General features: G+C 48.7%; 1 protein-coding gene across 1 annotated transcript; it reads right to left on the minus strand.

Moving 5' to 3' along the window:
- Positions 1–5720: 5720 nt before the first annotated feature.
- Akr1b1 (aldo-keto reductase family 1 member B) lies at positions 5721–18474 on the minus strand. The gene is made up of 10 exons (XM_051175876.1): positions 18315–18474; positions 14180–14347; positions 13416–13532; positions 12389–12466; positions 11977–12099; positions 11478–11584; positions 11100–11181; positions 10514–10597; positions 8711–8793; positions 5721–6122 (listed from the first exon to the last, which is right to left on the minus strand). The coding sequence occupies exons 1-10, from the start codon at positions 18378–18380 to the stop codon at positions 6080–6082; spliced, it is 951 nt and encodes a 316-aa protein (XP_051031833.1). The 5' UTR covers positions 18381–18474; the 3' UTR covers positions 5721–6079.
- Positions 18475–18738: the final 264 nt, after the last annotated feature.

Here is an 18738-nt window from a genome sequence, read left to right on the forward strand (position 1 = left end):
TGCACAAAGTGAGGCTATCCCATGATAGACAGATGTTGATAATGCCATAAATGTTCTTTACCATGCCAGACATGTTCTCCTTTTCCTTATTTACAAAAATATTTTTTTATCATAAAACTATTTTCATTTCATCTGACATCTTTCTGGTGTGTGTGTGTGTGTGTGTGTGTGTGTGTGTGTGTGTATGTGTGTGTGGTGTCTTTCATCTGGAGATTTGCACTACTTTGCAGCAGTAAACCAATAATGAATCTCCGAGATAAAACTGTGTTCATCATTTTATACATTATTCAATATTGGCTTTTTGTTGCTGTTTGTTTTTTTTTTATTGTTTTGTGTCTTTTTGTTTGTTTGTTTTTGTGTGTAGCCCTGCTGTCCTGGAACTCACTGGATAGGCCAGGCTGGAGCTGGCCTTAAACTCACAGAGATCAGCCTGCCTCTGTCTCCCAGATTAAAGCTAGGATTAAAGGCATGTGCCACCATTGCCGGGTATCAAAATTTTTGTTCAGAATGTTTGTCTTTGGTGAGATTAGTCTGTGATTTTTATTCCCCCTTTCTTGAAGTGTTCCACTGATTTTAGTATGAAAGATGTGTTGCTGTATCAAATGGGTTTGGTTTACAAACCTCCCCTCTTACTCTGTGCAACTGTTAGTTCTGTCCTTAGTTGGAAAAGTCTGGATAAGGTCGCCCTGTAGGCATGACAGTGGGAGCTTGCCTTGATTGTTAAGTGATTGTGGGAAGACCCATCCCACTCTGGGCAGCACCAATTCGTAGGCAGGGGATCTTGGCATGTGTAGTAGGAGAGAGATGGAGCTGCAGCAAACAATCATGTATGAGTTTATTTCTCATCTGCTTGACTATGGATGCAATGTGACTACTGGCTGTTTGAAGCTTGTGCCTTGAAGTGTTGTTACGTACTTCTATAAAGCCATTGGTTGTGGGATTTTGGGGGATGCTGGAGATTAAACCCAGGACCTTTCACGTGCTAGGCAAGTGCTGTACCACTGAGATACATCCATAGCACAGGGATTCAACTTATGGGAAGATTTTAAAGCTACCATTCAGCTTCTTTCATGGATATGAGACTAGGAGTTTCCCTAACACATTGTCTGCACAGCAAAGGTTCTGACAGATCATTTCTTTATATTCATGCATATGTTTTATAATTTATATTAGGAGGTAGTTAGGGAAGTTAGACTCAGCTTAGGAGCCAGAAGGCTATCTGGAAAGCTCAGCTCCACCATTTTGCAGCTATATGACTTTGGGCTGGTGGTTTACCTTGACCCTAGAGCTTCATCTGCAAAAGGGATAAAAACTTCATATCACAATCAGGGGGTTTAGTAATTAACATATGTTAAGCTCATAAGTAAAGAGTAGGAGCCATTGCTAGTATTTACTGTCAACTCTAATATTTTTTGTTTGTTTGTTCTTTTGTTTTTGTTTTTGTTTTGCAATACAGAGTTTCTCTGTGTAACAGGCCTATCTTTCCTGGACCTTGCTCTGTAGTCCAGGCTGGCCTCAGTGCTGGGATTAATGGCTAGCACCACCATGTCCTGCCTTTCAACCCTTAATTCTTGACTTGATTGTATATTTGTTTGAAAATTTCCAAATGCATTTAGGATAATAGAGGACAGTTTCTGGAAAATTTTGCTACAACTTTATAGGCTCACATAAAGGTAGCCAGAGAATATGCATGTAATATCAATTTTTGGAAGCGTGTCAAGGCATTTTGGCTTAACATAGTACTGACTTACATAAACGTGTTATCTATATTTAGAAATGCGTTATCCAAGAATAAGGCTAGTAAAGATGCCATTCAGTTCTACAGTCTGAGAAAATTTTTATCTGCCTAATGTAAGGAATGTATATGGCTACCCTTAAAGCAGATGAGTATTCTAATCTTCTGTTCACAATGACCACTTTCTAAGTGTTTTTAAAGTTTTTTTCTTATGCAGCATCCTATTTTAGAATTTATAGAAAATATGTGAAGACAGTATAGCCAGTTGCCAAATACTTCACACCTACTTTCCTTTACTGCCCATTGGCTTGAGCTAACTAGAGAGCCAGTATCGATGAACTCATTAGCTGAGGTCTAGGTTGATTCAGATTGCCCTAATTTTCACCTGATGCTCATTTCCCATCTGAGCACCTCATCTACATTTAGTCAACACTTTGCCTGGGGCTGTTCTCAGCTGTTACTTATTTTAATGACTGACAGATTTGAAGAGAACTGGCCATGTGTTTTATAGAGTATCCCTGCTGTTGTCTGGCTGGTCTGTTTTGTTGTTGTTGTTATTATCAATAGGGTTTTTGTTTGGGGGAAGAATAGGCTGAGTGTGCTGGATAATTTTTTGTCAATTTGACACAAGCTAGAGTCCTCAGAGGAGGGAGCCTCAACTGGGGAAATGCCTCCCTCCATAAGATCAGGCTGTAGGCAGGACAAAGGGCATTTTCTTAGTGATTGATGGAGAAGGGCCCAGCCCATTGTGAGTGGTGCCACCCTTTGGGTGGCAGTCATAGGATCTGTAAGGAAGCAGGCTGGGCACACCATAAGGAGCAAGCCAGTAAGCAGCACTTTCCCAGGCCTCTGCATCAGCCCGTTTCCAGAGCCCTGTCCTGACTTCCTTCCATGATGGACAGTGGTGTGGAAGCACAAGCCAAATACACCCTTTCCACCCAGCGTTGCTTTGGTCATGGTGTTTCATCAGAGCAATAGCAACCCTAACAGTGAGTCTCAACCTATCAGATTCAGTTCATATCAGCAACATGACCCGCCACTGTATTCGACTGATTTGTGATAACATTGTATACATGTGTAATCTACTGTGATGCAGCATCAGATCTCCTGGAGCTGCAGTTACAGGCAGTTGAGAGCCATCTGATGTAGGTGCTGGGAACTGAGCCCAGGTACTCTGAAAGAGCCGTACATGCTCTTAATCGCTGAGCCATCTCTCCAGCCTCTGTGATTTTTATTTTAATCTAATCTAATATTATGATGCAATGTAGTAGACAAGAATCCGGAGGTCCGGATTCTGGGCCCATTTTACATTAGACTGTTAATGAGCTTTGGTCAGTCACCTCCCTGATCCTCAGGGATTTTGTTTGCTTTTTTGTTTGGTTCTAATTTGAACATACTTTTTTTTTTTTTTTTTTTTTAATACTGTGTAGTACATGTGTATCATTGCCTCGAAGCAATATGTACTTTTTAGGTTTAAGTTTTGGTAGCTGCTGACCTTTAAGATTGTGTGGAGATGGTGCTGTGTGACCTCTGGGTGGCATCATGAAGGGCATTGTGGCTTCCGTGTTATGTTGAGGTCACTTATTCAGGGAAAGTCAGCCACGATGTGGGGACACTCCAGTAACTTTGGGGAAAGGATCACGTAGTGAATGAGTGAGGGCCTTGCCTGTCCCCAGTACTGACATATTGAGACCACCTTGAAATTCAGTGCCAGCCAAGAATCTTACAATCATATGCCTCAGACATCCATGACCAATGACAGACTCTGGTGTATATCCTCCTAGAACTCCAGATACCAGCAATTCAGTGAAAAGAAATTTGTGTTTGTTATAAACCCTAATGGCATGTGCCTTTAATCCCAGCACTTTCGAGGCAGAGGCAGGTGCGTCTCTTTGAGTTCAAGACCAGCCTGATCATCTACAAGAGCTAGTTGCAGGACAGGCTCCAGAGCCACACAGAGAAACCATGTCTTGAAAAGCCAAAGAAAGAAACAAAACGAAACCGTGTTACAGGGCCTTCCTGGGGAAGCATGGGAAAGGGTGCTGCTGGCTCCATGCCCAGGTTCCTCCCCGACTTGAACCACAATAGCTTAGCTTTATCTGCACTTTATACACTGAAGGTCCAGGCAGAATTTTTCAGAATAAAGTCTGCCGCCACAAAAATAAAACTGAAAACAAAGGTTTGGAGAAATACCAGATTAGATGTTCTCTATAATTCTTACTATCTCTCATGTCCTATGATTGCCCTCCACTATTTTTATGAAACAACCCTTATAAAAACAAAAATCAAAAAACCGTCATGGGAAACCTTGTTTTTTTCAGTGCTCATTCCTTATGCCATTAAATAAAATTCTAGAGATAAAAAATAAGTTTACCAGGAGTTGCCCCTTTCTGTGGATGAGTTTGACAGAGCTTAGCACCACAGATATGGTGCTGTTTCTGCAGAAGCAGCGAGCCCTTCCTGGGCATAGCTATGCAGGGACTCATGGGTTTGCTTGTCATGCGTAGTTATGATAATGATATGAATATCAGGAATAACAGCTGACATGTTTATTAGATTTTGCCTGTGTGCATGCAGATGGAGGTCAGAGGACAACTTGTCCACCACGAATGACCCAGAGGTCAAATTCAAGTTACCAAGCTTGGTAGCAAGTACCTTGCTTGACCTGTTAAGCCCTTTCCCTGGCCTGGATGCCATGTTTGACGGCCGTGTGCCCGATGTCTTAGACGGGTTTAATATTCATGACATCATTCAATCCTTATGTCTACTGTAAGATTTTTATAGACCAGGGAGACAAAGGCTGATAGGTTAAGTGATTTTCCAGTCTGAACAAGGGAAGCTGTAGTTACAGAACCCTTGGCCTCGAAGACTATGCCCGCCAGAAGTGAACAAGCTCCTCTTGGGGTTTGAAATACACTGGGGGTTCAGCTTCTCTTTTATTTACTGACAGTGCTTTTAGTCTGAAAACGAAACCTCTTTCTAGTGATTGTCCCTAAGTTTTCCAGTGTCTGGGCAATTCTTAACGACCTGGAGTTAGAAGTGGGGATTAGCCAGCTAACAATCTGTCCTGTTACACTACAGATAGTAATGTAACATTGGCAGTTAGACCTACTCCAGCAGGGGACCTGGACCCCTGCGGTGCTAGGAACAGGGCTCAGACCAAGGGTCACACAGTAGCTGTGCAGGTGGAGCTCATGTTTGGAGGTTCAGAGCCCGATTCCTTCTCTGGAGAGGCCTAGCAACTGCTGGAGCCCAGCTCCTTTAAGGAGTGCCATAAATACCGGTAACAAACACGTAAAGCAGTCCCTGGACAAGGCCAGCTGGATCTGTAACCATGCTGCAAATGAAGCCAGGAACAGAGCCACCTGAAGCCTCAGGTCCCATGGTGCATCCTGTCTCTCTCTGCCTTGGGTCAACTGAACCCTGGATGAGGAAATGCTACCATAGAAGCCAGCAAGAGCACAAGGGCCCCAAAACCTCCTCAGTAACCTCAGAGAGTTCACCACATTCAGCTGATGTCAGCTCCTCGTGCCTTTCTTCTGTCTAGGTGATGGGCTTCACCAATGCCTTGTTTCCCTCCGGTAGAGCCGCATTTTCTTTTTGATCTTCCTAGGGAGGATGATCGATCACCCAAGTAAAATGTGATGGCATCCAGGGGCTTTGTGCCCTAGCAGAAAGGCCTGGCTGCAGTGACGATCGCCCAGAAAATTTGTACACTCTAATCCCTGGGGATAACCTGGCAAGACTGCTCAGTCTCCACATACAAGGTCCTGACACCCTGTCTAAGATCACCATGTCACCAGGTAGACAGAATGTAGCCAGAAAGACACCCAGCACCCTAACACTGGGTGGTAAAGTGCGAGGGTGAGGGTCCTCATTTTGTCCCCAGCTCACCAGCCTGTGCCGGGATACTCAGGGAGGGCAGGCTGGGAGCAGGGCAAAAAGGGTCTAAAGTTTCACAGAGCAAGATCAAAATGAAACACCATCAAATTCACAAAAGCAATTTTTATTTGAAGCAAAGTCTGACCCAAAGGTCTACAGTTTTGAGCACTCAAAACTTAACTGTTAGTGGCACTGCTTGGACTACAGATCTTGCCTCTCTTTGGTTTGAAAGAGAATGTTAAACATACTTCACCTGGGTAAGAAGAAAGACCAAGAAAGGCTGAAGAAAACCCTTCAGCTACTGATAATGCTCTCCAGAGACTACGTCACACTAACAAACCCTCATTGTCTGATCTTCAAGGTTCCACCCGTGCAGAGGGACACAGGTCACACTACAGCTGCAGGGACAGACGAAGCAAGAACAGGTGCAAGCTTCGTGGGGGAGAGTAAGCTCCCCAAGCTTCAGACTTCTGCGTGGAAGGGGTAATCCTTGTGTTTAACACAGCTGTCAGAAAAGAACACATGTACCGTACAAGTCAGCCACTTTCAAAGACTGTGTTCGCTTAGTCATTCAGTGTGTGTATGTAACTGTGGGTGTGCACGCTACAGGTCTCATGTGGGGGTCAAAGGACAGCTTGTGTGAGCCTTAAGGATAAAGCTCAGTTCACCAGGATTGGTTGCAAATGCTTTATACACCGAACCATCTTGCCAGCTCTCAAGGAAAAGATTTTGACTGTGATAAGTCACCACACTGAGAAAAGATGTGATCATGAGTTGAGTCTCAGAGACAACAAGCCAGTCTTAAGTCTGATCATACACACAGCTGAGATAGCGCCTCAGCCTGTAGGCTCCTCTTGTCTGGTGATGTCGGGAACCGGGTGCATGTGCAGACTGCACTAGGCCTGGAGGCACCCTGAACAGCAAGACCTGACTTTTACCTCCTAGTAACTCAAACTAGCTGGCAGGATCATTGGAGCACCTTATCATCTTTCTGTCATTTTAAAAAGACAGGGCCTGGTGTAGTCAGGCTGGCCTGCAATCACACCAGGAGCTTGAACTTCAGATCTTTCTGCCTCCAAGCCCCAAGTGCTGAGATTATAGGCATGTGACACCACACCCAGCTCATCTTATCGCCTTGAATGAATGCAGAGAAAAAGAGCAGAGATAATGAGGCAACAGAAGGGCTAAAACGCTATATAAAGTTGAAGCCCAAAGGGCAAATCACACAGCAATGGCTTCCAAGATAGAGGAAAGGGCATTTCTTTGTTATTTGGAGCAAACTGAGCAGCTGCTGGGGATTTGCTGCAGGAACCAGGGGAGTGCCTGGCATGTAGCCAAGACTCACAGTAGGGCCATCAGCTTAATCGGCTTATTCCAGGCAAAGCGCGCGCGCGCGCGCACACGCGCACACACACACACACACACACACACACACACACACACACACACGAAAAAATAAACTTAAAAAAAAAAAACAGTAAATTCTGCAATGCAAGTCAGAGACAATATCATAAAATGCCAGATGGCTCCTGCTCTCTGGAGTTGGAAGAAGGGAGGGTAAATAAGATTTTTAAAAAGGCTGTTAAGTTATTCCTCAGAAAATGCACATGTTTTTTGTTAATGTCGTCTGAAGTAGTCCTTCCTCTCTAGAACTTCTGAGCAGTGGTTCTCAACCTTCTTAATGTTGCGACCCTATAACACAGTTCCTCATGTTATTGTGACCTCCAACCATAAAATTATTTCGTTGCTACTTCATAATTGTAATTTTGCCTCTGTTATCAATCATACTGTAACTATTAGATGCTCGTGATACCGGTATGTAACCCTGTGAAGGGGTTGTCTGCCCCACAGGTTGAGAACTGCTGCTCTAAGGAGAAGGGCATTGTTCTGTTTCTGGATAGCCCTGGAAGGTGCAAGGGAGGCAAGCGGGTATGAAGGGTCAGCTGGGAAGCACAGGGTTTGTCTGTCCCAGAATCTGCCATGTACACCAGCAACGGCAGGGGAAATGCAAGGCTGAGGGACTACTACAGGTTCCAAGAACTGAATGGATGCCACAGGCAGGTGGTTCACATGTCTCTAACCCATTAGATCCAAAATAACAACAAAAAGATCCCCATGTTAAAAGGCTAAGTGTCATTAACATAATATTAGGAAGGGTCCTGGTTGGGACTCCTGGGCTGGCTGTTTATGGCCTACTTTGAACGTGAGGCCCCCTGTGACAGCAAAATGCAAACAGGTAATCTCAGCCTGAATCAGACTTCACTGCCTAAGACACACATGGTGCTAGCGGCCATAGCCACCGTGTAAACACTGAGCCATGCAGAAGCAAGAGAGAGCAATAGCCAAAGAGTGTGAGTGAGAATCAAGGCTTGTAAGAAAAAGGGGCATGAGAGCCATCTGGGACACAGAGGCTGCTTTTTTTTTAAAAAAATTAATTAATTTTGCATACTTATTTATTTATGTATATGAGTGCTCTATCTGCATGTAACTTTATGACTTTATGCCAGAAGACAGCATCAGATCCCACTTATAGATGTTTGTGAGCCAACTTGTGGGTGCTGGGAATTGAACCCGGGTCCTCTGGAAGAGCAGACAGTGCGCTTAACCTCTGAGCATCTCCAGAGATTACTTCTTAAAGCAAACACGTTCCCGGGGGCTTGGAGTCCAAGCCCCACTTCAGAGGGAAGGCAAGGCACTCAGAGTCACGGGGCCTTTTCATGTCAGAGCTGAGGCTAGCTGAGCCCAGCAACAGGCTTGTCCACAGACTCTTTCTCTAGGCATTAAGTCAATTAAGTGACATGCAAGCTATTCTAGGAAGGTGGGCACAGATTTGTCGTAGGATCATCCGAGGTCAGAAAAGCAACTAAAATGTGTAAGCTGGGCCCCCGTGCTCTAGCAGGAGGGAGAGACAGACACCGGACAGACATTGGACAGCTGTCCTCCCCAGTTTTCACTATGCTCCTGGTCTGCACAGATTAGAAGACAAGGTCTGTGTGGAAGCAGGGTGGGCTGCAGGAGGGCCCTCCAGGGCCTGGAGAGATGCCTTACTCTAGACTACCTGGTGGTGTCACACACAGTGACCGACTCACTCACCTCATCAAGGCACACACCCTCCAGTTCCTGTTGTAGCTCAGGAGAGTGGTCATATCCTCCTTGCTCAGCTCGAAGTCAAAGACCTGACAGACACGAGAGGAACAAAATGAGCTCTGCAGTCGAAGCAGAGACCACACCAACAAGTTCCAGATGGCTCCCACTGCCCGGAGTGCAGCCGGCAATGTCCATTCATTCTTGTCCCACTACATTCTGTGGTGATGAGTGCCAGGGGGAATTTAATGAGGAACCTGCTGCCTCCATTCACCAGCAAGTAGAGGAAGGAGGCGCTTCAACAGTGGGAACCTCCAATAGTCAACGCCGTGCTGCGCGAGATGAAACAAAGCCTTCAGGCTGCCCACAGGCACCAGCAATGCATTGCAGCCGGGCACGGAAGGGTGCTGCCTTGTGGAGCTACTGTGGGAGACGGCCTAAGGATACCTAAGGTTTCGACATTCAGAGCAGAAAGACAGACTGGGATAATGGCATCACTTCCATGAAGACAAAAGAATACAGGAATATGTAACGGGCCCCCAGACCTTAGCACAACTGACTCCATGACGGAAGCACCATTCAGGCTAAGACAACACAACCAGCCAAAATGAAGCCTAATCCATCAAAGTCCATAGCTCTGGAAAAGCTAACCTTGTTTTTCTGGCTTCTATAGTTCTGCTTCCTGCTAACTATTCCTGTTAACTAAAGTATGTCAACCTAGGGTGTAATTTTGTGCTTAAAACCTCACCCTGAGAAAGGCTTGGGGCTACAATGGGATTCCAAACACCTAATGTACCATGGGCTGGCTAATAAAGACTTTCTATTTGCTTAAACCCATGTCTGAATGGTCTTCTCTGGTGGAGAACACAGAAAGGTACTTAGGGTACAAGGTGGGCACGTAGACAATTAGGCAGGATGGCCTTTGGCAGCACTGGGGTTTGGAAATTGACCTACATCCAGACAAACCATTCCGCTTGGCTCCTGATGACAGAAGGTGCATTTGACAAGACTCTGCTACATATTCTTGTGATTACAGCCATGGAAAAAAAACATGCAAAGCATGCACGTAAGATGAAATGACCAAAAGCAAAATCACCAGGTTAGTATTTTGAGATTTGCCATCTACCTTTTCTAATACTTTAGAAATGAAATATGAGGTGAGGGACAAACCCATTTCAAGCAGGACAGGCCTTTCTTCCCACATCTTTACAGTTAAGTGGCATGGTCATGGTCTAGGACGAGGCAGGATTAGCTGCTTATTGCATCATCAGAGCCACCCTAACCATGGCCCCTCTATAGGCGACAATATGCATGGGGCTGACTACTGAAGAGCACTTCCTAGATGCTGCCACACTTTGAACCAGATCTCAGCAGTGACCCTTTGCTTAGAGAAGACAGGCTCATGGGACACCAGGACCATCCTGGAGTAGCTCTTCTCCAGCTGTTAGGGGAGGGGAGGCCTGAATGCCCACACTCCTGGTGTCCAGACATTCCTGAGCCCTGTTCACGACTACTTCGGCACTTTACAGGGCCAGCGGGTCAGCAGACGCCCTGAAAGGCCCTAGCAGTCCGCAGTCACCAGTAACTAGCATAGCAGCATTTCCCCGAGCTTACCATGGAACAGGCACTGTGACATGCTGTGCGCTTATCAGCAACCTGAGCTTCACAATAGCTCTCAAAATAGGCATTATTTGACTCTGAGTGCAGTCAAGTGACTTGCTCAAAATCACACAGCTGGGGATGGCTGAGGAACCCAAGAACCCCACCCTCACACACCACAGTGGAAAGTCAGGTCTGCCAGCGGGACCTTACCTTCAGGTTCTCAGCAATTCGTGCAGGCGTCACAGACTTGGGGATCACCACCAAGTTCCTTTGTATAGGGAACCGGATCAGCACCTGTGGGCCCAGAGGCGCTGAGTGTGTGCACAGATACCAGGTACTCTGTTATCACCTCAGTCTACAACTGCACAGGCAGAGAGGTTCAGAGACCTCTAGGGTTGAATCAATGTCCAAAGCTGACTCTGGAGTCCTGCTCTATCGGTGACTCCAGGCATGTCACAAAGCCACGGTAAGCACTGCCTGGGATTCACACTACCTACGGGAGTAAGAGAGCCTCTCCCACAATGCAGATAGTAAGAGCTCTTCTGTTTGTACAGGGATGAGCTTTCACAAACACTAGCAAATGCTGGGCCTATGTCTGAGCTACCCATAAAGGCAGCAGGCACATGGCAATTAATCCATGTAAGACCAGACCTGTGCCCTTAATACTGCATTCTAGAACTCCAAACCACACTTCCAGAGAGGGCTTCATGGGCTCAGCTCCCTCCACAACCGACTGACAGGGACCACCGGGAGTACAGTTCGGGCAACAGTCTCAAGGACCTGGAAGCAGCCATACCTGAGCTGTGGTTTTGTTGTACTTGGATGCAATTGCCTTAATCCTGGGATCCTCCAGGAGAGAAGGGTCTTCAGGCTTGGCCCTGGGACAGAGAGGTGGTGAGGTCATTACGGCCACTCAAGGCAGCTGGCCACCCTAGCCCTGACTCTCCCTGAGACTTCTGGGTGGTTGACCAGGCTCCTGGACTGAGGATGGGTCATGATCCACCTGCTGACCTTCAGAAAAGAGTGTTCATCTTGCTTACAGAAACATCAGCCTCCCAGGAAGCCCAGAGGCCCCAGAGAAGGTCTGCAGGGCAGCACGGATGCACTCTCCGTGACAGTCAATCATTCCTTCTAGTCAATTCTGAGTTCCCATAGTGACCCTCTGGCAGCTCACCAGGGCCTGTCAGGAGAGCCAAGAGGACTGTACGCAGTTACCACAATGCCTTTGGAGTGGCAGTACTCAATCAGCTTCTCCTGAGTTAGGTACGGGTGGCACTCAATCTGCAACACACACAGGAGGGTTGACTGTGACAGCGGACAAGTTAATGCGATGTGGACAAATCCCTTCTCTCCCCACACAATCTGCCTCCCGGATAAGCTGTGACAACTCGAAATTTCCCAGCTGGTGACCTTCACATTGAGAACAATGATTCTATTACCAGTGATCTATGGCCGCAAGCCTTTAAGGCACTCCCTGGCCTTGGCCACTTGCCACCCTGATAAAAGCCCCGTCTCACTAGCTGCCCACTGCTGGAGTCAGAAGCCACATCTTTGCTGCCTAGCCTCAAATCCTATCCCTGCAAAGTCTCCACTCCCAGACGAGCTTGTCTGTCATGATAAATCAGATCACAGGATTGCCTCAGGTAAGAGCATCCTCCTGGGGGGAGGCCTACCTGATTAACAGCAGGCTTATATTTTAAGCCGGGTTTGTTTAAGATTCTCTCAATCTGAAGAGGGTTGAAGTTGGAGACGCCAATGGATTTCACCAAACCTTCATCCACAAGCTGCTCCATGGCCTAAAAAGAAAAGAGCGGTCTTCCTGATGCTAAGTGAATCCCAGGATGACAAGGATAGATGCATGCCTGTGTGCAGGAGCAGTCTGTGCCCTCCCCATTCACGGTCAGCACCTTCTGCCTCTCAGAAGCTGAGAGGACATGAAAGCTAGACAGATAACCATGGAGACAGGACGATGTATTTATATACGGCAAGAGGTGGCGGAGCTGACCACACACACGTGCCTCACATGCAAGACTAGGATATCAGCAATAAATAAATAAGGGAGGATCTCAGCCAGAGTCCTCTTACCGTCCAAGTGTCCACAAAATCAGTGTCGCTGGGAATCACATTTCCTGATGCATCCAGTGGGAAATAATCAGGCCCAGGCTGTTATTAACAATAAAAACACACACAGACAAAATGATCGGTACCAGTTCTTCACAGACCTATTTTAATCTTGCAGCATTACAAACACAGTGGAAGATAGTGAGAGGCAGATCTGGCAGCCAGGATGAAAAGGAAACCAGAAAGTGGCCGAGGGAGGTCCTTGTCATGACTGGGGCTCAGAGGCTAACAGATGGAGACTAGACTCGCCCATGTCTGAGACCCACCTTGCCATGGGAAGAGTGAATGGATAGGGAAGGAGCTCAAGGCTGGGAAACTCAGGGGCCCACGCCTCTCTCAGCTGCCTCTTCAGGCCTATAAAACTGTCACCCTGCCCATCTCTCACTGGCTTGTCATTCAAACGAACAAACAAACAAACAAAAACAAAGGGTGGAAATCAAGTCCCTGGGCCCAAGAGAGCACAGTGGGCTAAAACAGATCTGAAGAAAAAACCTACACCCTTTCAATATGGGTAACCGTGCAGAAAACAAGCCAGGGGCTAGAGGCAGGAAACGTACTGAATGAGTCCACGGTGCAAAGAACCGGGTTGTGACATGCACTTACACATTGAGAATGACATGCAATGGAGGCACAAACACTTATGTGTGAGCATTGGGTGCAAATGCCCCGAGGAGGAAGGGCATGGGGCTGACTGCTTCTGCAGCTGTGTGCAATGCGGACGACAGTAACCACATTAGCCGTGCTCATCACCAGTTTTAAATTCCACAAACACCCAGTGAAAACAGTGGTATTCCCCATACTCCAAAGGTGCATTCAGACGCTGTGGGAGAGGCACGGGGCTGGTTTCTAATATGTTATGGGCGACGCTACACTGATGCTGGTCCAAGGCCCACACCTCTAGCAGCAGAGAGTCGACCACCCACGGTATTCTAATAAGGAAGACCAGACCACACCTGAGCCTCGGGGACTGGATCGCAGCTGGGCCTCTTACCTTGAACCCTGTTGGCCAGTGAATGAGGTAGAGGTCCAGGTAGTCCAGCTGAAGGTCGCTGAGCGTCTTCTGGAAAGCTCCTTTCACCATGCTCTTGTCGTGGAACGTGCACCACAGCTGAATCCAGGAAAGGTACATCTTACCCCTGCTGCGCAAATGCCTCTTCCCGGCTGGGAGGCACGCAGCTCCAAGGCAGAGCACACACCTCCTCTCCCCCATAACCATGAGGCTAGCAGTGGCTGGAGAGTTCCCAGTTCACACTGTGGACCCCAACTTTCGAAAGGCAAGGGGGAGGGTCAGGACAAGGGCACCCCACAAAAACCAAACATGGCACAAGTCTAGAATGGACAGGCCAACTAACTACAGGACTGGGAGGTGCTAAACACACATTCTTCATCTACTTTCCTGCCAAGCTGGTCCACATGGAGCCAGCCTCACATTACAGTCTGGGTTCCTCTGTGCAGCCACAGCCTCTAGCTAAAAATACAGGCCGGCAGTGAAACCCAGTCTGTAAATGGGAGCTAAGTCTGTCCCTGAAGAAACTCCTTAAAAAGGGAGTCAGCCCCCAACAGGTCTCATCAGTACAGGGCTCTCTAATCGCTAGGCCCAACAGAGAGATAACCAGGCGGCCAAGCACCAGGCCCGCTGTGGGCTTGAGCTGGACCTGGGAGAATCACCCACACAGCGCTAACTGCCATCATGGTTAAGTGTGGTTCCCATGGCGAAGTGTGAATCGGACCCCAGGATTCTCGCAGGTCGCTTACCTTGCTGACAATGAAGAGCTCCTGGCGCTTCACTACCTGCGCCTTGAGCTTCTCCTGGAGGGCAATGCCCACCTCCTTCTCATTCTGGTACACCTGGGCGCAGTCAATGTGGCGGTACCCAATGTCAATGGCAGCCTTCACGGCCTCAGTCACCTGGCCAGGAGGGGACTGGAAGGAAAAGAGATTAAAAATCAGAACCAGATAGGACAGAGTGGAGCCAGAGCCAAGGAAGAAGAGTAAACCGGTGGTGCTGGGTCAGGTTCTTCCTCTGCCATCACATTTGTGTGGCGGCATGCCACTCAGTCCCAGACGGGACCAAGGTGCAATGGCATGTTTCTTCACCTTAGCAGAACCCGACAGCCACTTGCCAGCAGCACAGATTGCTCGAAGCCTGGGACACAGGTGTGACCCCATCAACTCTGGGGACAGAGGCTTGAGAGTTCTGAGGTTTAGGCCGGACTGGGCTATGCAATGAGGCCGGTTTCAAAAAACATAAAAAAATCCCCCACTAGCTGAAATCTTGGGCACCATTTCATTTAAACAGCGAGGACATTTCTCACACAGCAAGAGCTAACTGCTGCTGACTCAGTGGATGAGAACCCAGTCTAGGAGGTGGACACGGAAAGATGACCCCGCAGAGGTATTAGCAGACAGAAGTTGAGTGGAAAGGAAGGCAGAGCCTGCAGAGCCCTGAGCCCACCGGCCTGTGCCCGCCCCCTCCAGCGGCTCTCAATGAGTGTTCACGAACTCCTGGCTGCTCCTGCCTAGACTGGAGAGCTGAACAAGGCACTGTGGGACACCACTGAGGAGCACAGCGCATTCCTCTGGAGAGCTGGGACAGAAGCAAATGGAAAGGAAAACTCCCAGGGCCTCCAGCAGCTGCCAACATCTATGTTGTCTGGAGCCCAGTGAACAAAACAGTCTGGGGAGAAAATAAACATGGAATACCAGAACAAGCTCTCCACCAGCACCTGGGGCAGTGGTATTCCCTCACCCAGCAGGGGAGGAGTCTGCCTGCCTGGGGAGAGGCCACACCATTCCCCATTCTGAGGTGGTGCCAGCTGCCTTTATCCTTTAGACTGTTGGCACCCTCTCGTTTCCTTGTAGAAGGCCCTAAAGTGCACCTGTGGCTTTTCCATACTTCCGAGGCTGAAGGAACTATTTCGGCAGATGCAGGAGGACCCCCCCCCCCCACCGTGGGCTCTCTGGGGCATCCAGACACAGCTGTGGCTGATATTAGCTGGGAGGGAAAGCACTTCCCTGCCTGAGAGGGGCCTGGTGAGCTGGAGCTCTGCCTCAGGGCACATGCTGAACTTCTAATTTCTGCCAGGATTTATGACACTTCCCGTTGATTCTTCTCTTAGAGGGCCTTCTGCTGGCCATGTAGGGAGCCTGCTTAGGGCTTGGAAGCACCTGGCTTTGGATAGAGCGCTGGGAGCAAGATCCAGGATGGGCAAACAAACGTCTGCCAATTCCAAACGGGATTCCAAGTGTGAATCACGTGGCTATCATGGGTACAGCCAGTGAGGCCCCACCCCTAGCATAACTTGGTCTTTCTGTTCCTCAGAGCTAGAGTGCAGACTGCATTAATCAAGGTTGGCAGACAACCTTGTGTGATGTTTTCATGGGAAGACGAAGACGGATAAAGGCTGGAAGTCCCAAGAGGCCAGGGAGAAAGCCTGCTTCCCCACACAGAACCCTGGCAGCTTAGTAAGCAGACTTACATCTGCCACACTCACAAGTCTCTGACAGAAAACCCACAGAGAGGTCACAGTGGGCCACCTTTCATGCCCTGCCCTACCCAATGAGCACCTTCCATCGCTGCTGAAGATGAAACCAGCCTCGCTTGTTTTGACTGTCTAAGTACATTGTACAGCTCAGTAACTTAAACAGTAATTCCAAGAGATAAAGACTGAGCCCTCATGAATGACTCCCTCCCCAGCCTTATCACGCTGAAAACCTAGAACCGGGTTTGGCAACAAGACTAATAAGATGTGCTCTACGGTAACAAATCAATAAACCTGCCCTGATTTTAAGACACGGCTCCACCCAACAGAGATGTGGATCCAGCACCGGGCCCTCCACAGGATTTGACTATTTTTGATCCTGAAGATGGGCGAGGTTGAGGTGTGGACTGGGCACTGGCGGGCAACCAGGAAACCAGACTCCGATTTTAAGGGCCACAGCACTTCTTGCTGACTCCAGACTGCCGATGGAAGCTTGCTTTAACTCAGAGAGTGGTGGGAAGAATCTTGCATAAGTTTTTCCCAGGGACAGGTACTATCCCAAAGAGGCAAAAATCAGACTTGAAAAGAAACCCTGTCACAGCTCGAGAATGGCACATGACCCTCCGATGGGGCTACAGGGCATCTGGCTGGGGTACAATGAGAGGGTGTTACCTGGAGAGTCTGAGAACAGAGCTGTCCCTCTACTCCTAACAGCACTCCCAGGCTCCTCGTGGCAGCGACAAAGGCCACGTCCTTACGAAGAGTGTCAATTAGGTCAAAAATTACCAGTAACAGGACTCTGGTCTGTATCAGGGGTTAGCTCTGGCTTAAAGGCCTCCCAGTCACACAATACTATGGGAGTACTTACTCTCCCGTGGGAAGGCAACCAGTCAGGAAGAAATTAAGTAAGGATGTGTCCCGACTCCCTGAAATCCTGGCCTCTGAGGAGAAAGGCGCTATGAAGGTCCTAAAGGGAACGGTGGGTCGCAGACTACCAGAGTCCTGCTGTTGGTCTGTTGGGTACCGCAGAGCCACTGTCATTGCTCCATGAGAACAGGTAAACTGCATCCGAGTGCCCTCTCCTGCGGTCGTCACAGTCACAGTGATTATATTACCGTTTGTCTTCTATAAAGGAACACCCACACATACGAAAGTGAAAGTATTAGGTTGGTATTCTTGTTTAAAAAGGGAAATCTGCAAGTCCTCCCTAACCTCGTCTCTTTTATTTCTACCCTTCTTCCCCTCAACACTTTCCTAAACCAAGCCCTCACCTGGCCCCCAGAAACACACGCGGGCATTTTCTCTACCTAGTTTCCTCTCTAGTGGATTTCTTCACCTTAAACCTAACACTTGACTTCTGGATCCAATCTTCCAGCCAGGCACTGTGGGAAGTGACAGGAATATCTGTGAAGAGGCTAGCATGACTTAAACACACAGATGCATGTCCATTTAAACAAGCACCCAGCTCTCTGGGGGGCTGTTGCATGCTCTCCAGCAACCCAAACTTGCAAACTTTTAACTCCTTACGTATCTGAGAATTGATCTGCAAATGCTGGCCCGTGGAATGGTTTTCTAAAGTTATGACCATATGTAGAAATGGGATAGGATTAGTTATCAGTACACACAACCCATATTGTGGGTCAGGTCTTCCTTCCAAAACTTCTACTGTAGCTACATGTGCCTATGTGTGCTGTGTCCTGCAGATCCACTGACCACAGCAACCATCTTTCTCTTCTTTCTAATTAATGCACGGAATTCAACCTGGTATGGCTGTAATCCAATCACACCTTTAAAGTTACTGGCGGCCCTCTGGAAACACAAGCTACACGTGCTGATCTACCGGCCTAGAAACAGGCTCAGAGAAAGACAGGTCTACCCTGTTTCGTATTCACCATATACGCTACCCATTTTTAACTGTAATGCGGATACAAACGGACTCTGTCGAGTTTCAGGCTATTCGAGCTCAACCCTGCTGTGCTGAGGTTTGGGGGCTGTGCCACCTGAGGCCACAGGAATTCTCAGAGGACTTCCACACCCGTTACCAGCTGCGCCCAGTGCCTTCGGGGACAGACAAGCAGGCGAGCTCCTGGCAAACCCTCGCCTCCTAATTTAATCATCTCCGGCCCATGGGCCCAACTGGCTCATTCCCGAGAGGGCGACATCCGGGCCAAGTGAGGGCGAGCCATACGTGAGGCTGGGGCGCCACGGGGGCCTGACGGCAAAGCTTGGGGCTCGGCTCTGTCCCTGTCGCCGGGGTCCCCGTGGGTGTGTCTCCACCTGGGGCGCCCACGCGGCCTGGCGCTGCTCGCCCGAGGCGCACGACAGGCCCCGCCACTCGAGCCCCGCTCGGCGCAGGCCGCTCGGGGTCACCCACGCGGGTGGCCGGCCGCGCCCCTCAGTGTACCCACCTTCCAGGTGCCCAGGCCCAGGGTGGGCATCTTGGCGCCGCTGTTGAGCTCCAGATGGCTGGCCATGGCTGTTGCACGTTACGCACCAAAACCGGCAGCTGTGCAGCCCCGGCTCGGGCGCGCACCTTTAAATAGACCCAGCGTCCTGCAGAAAGGGAGCCTACGATTGGTGCACGGCTGAGCAAAGGCGCCTTCTGATTGGTCGCCACCGCGGTCCATGTGGGGTCAGCGAGGATGCTTCTCCCGCAAGGTCCTAGCGGCACGGAATTCTCCAGCTGCTTTGCCTGCGCCCCACGTGGCAGAGCGTGTTTGCCTACTGTTTGTAGTACCAGAATGTGAATCTTTTGGAAATAAGCCGCATCCTAAAGAGACTGGGAAGGAGTTTTGGTTTCATTTTAGAGCCCAGAAGAAGACGTTTTTGTGT

The sequence above is a fragment of the Phodopus roborovskii genome, unplaced genomic scaffold (genome assembly GCF_943737965.1).
Source record: "Phodopus roborovskii unplaced genomic scaffold, PHOROB, whole genome shotgun sequence".
NCBI classification, from domain to species: domain Eukaryota; kingdom Metazoa; phylum Chordata; class Mammalia; order Rodentia; family Cricetidae; genus Phodopus; species Phodopus roborovskii.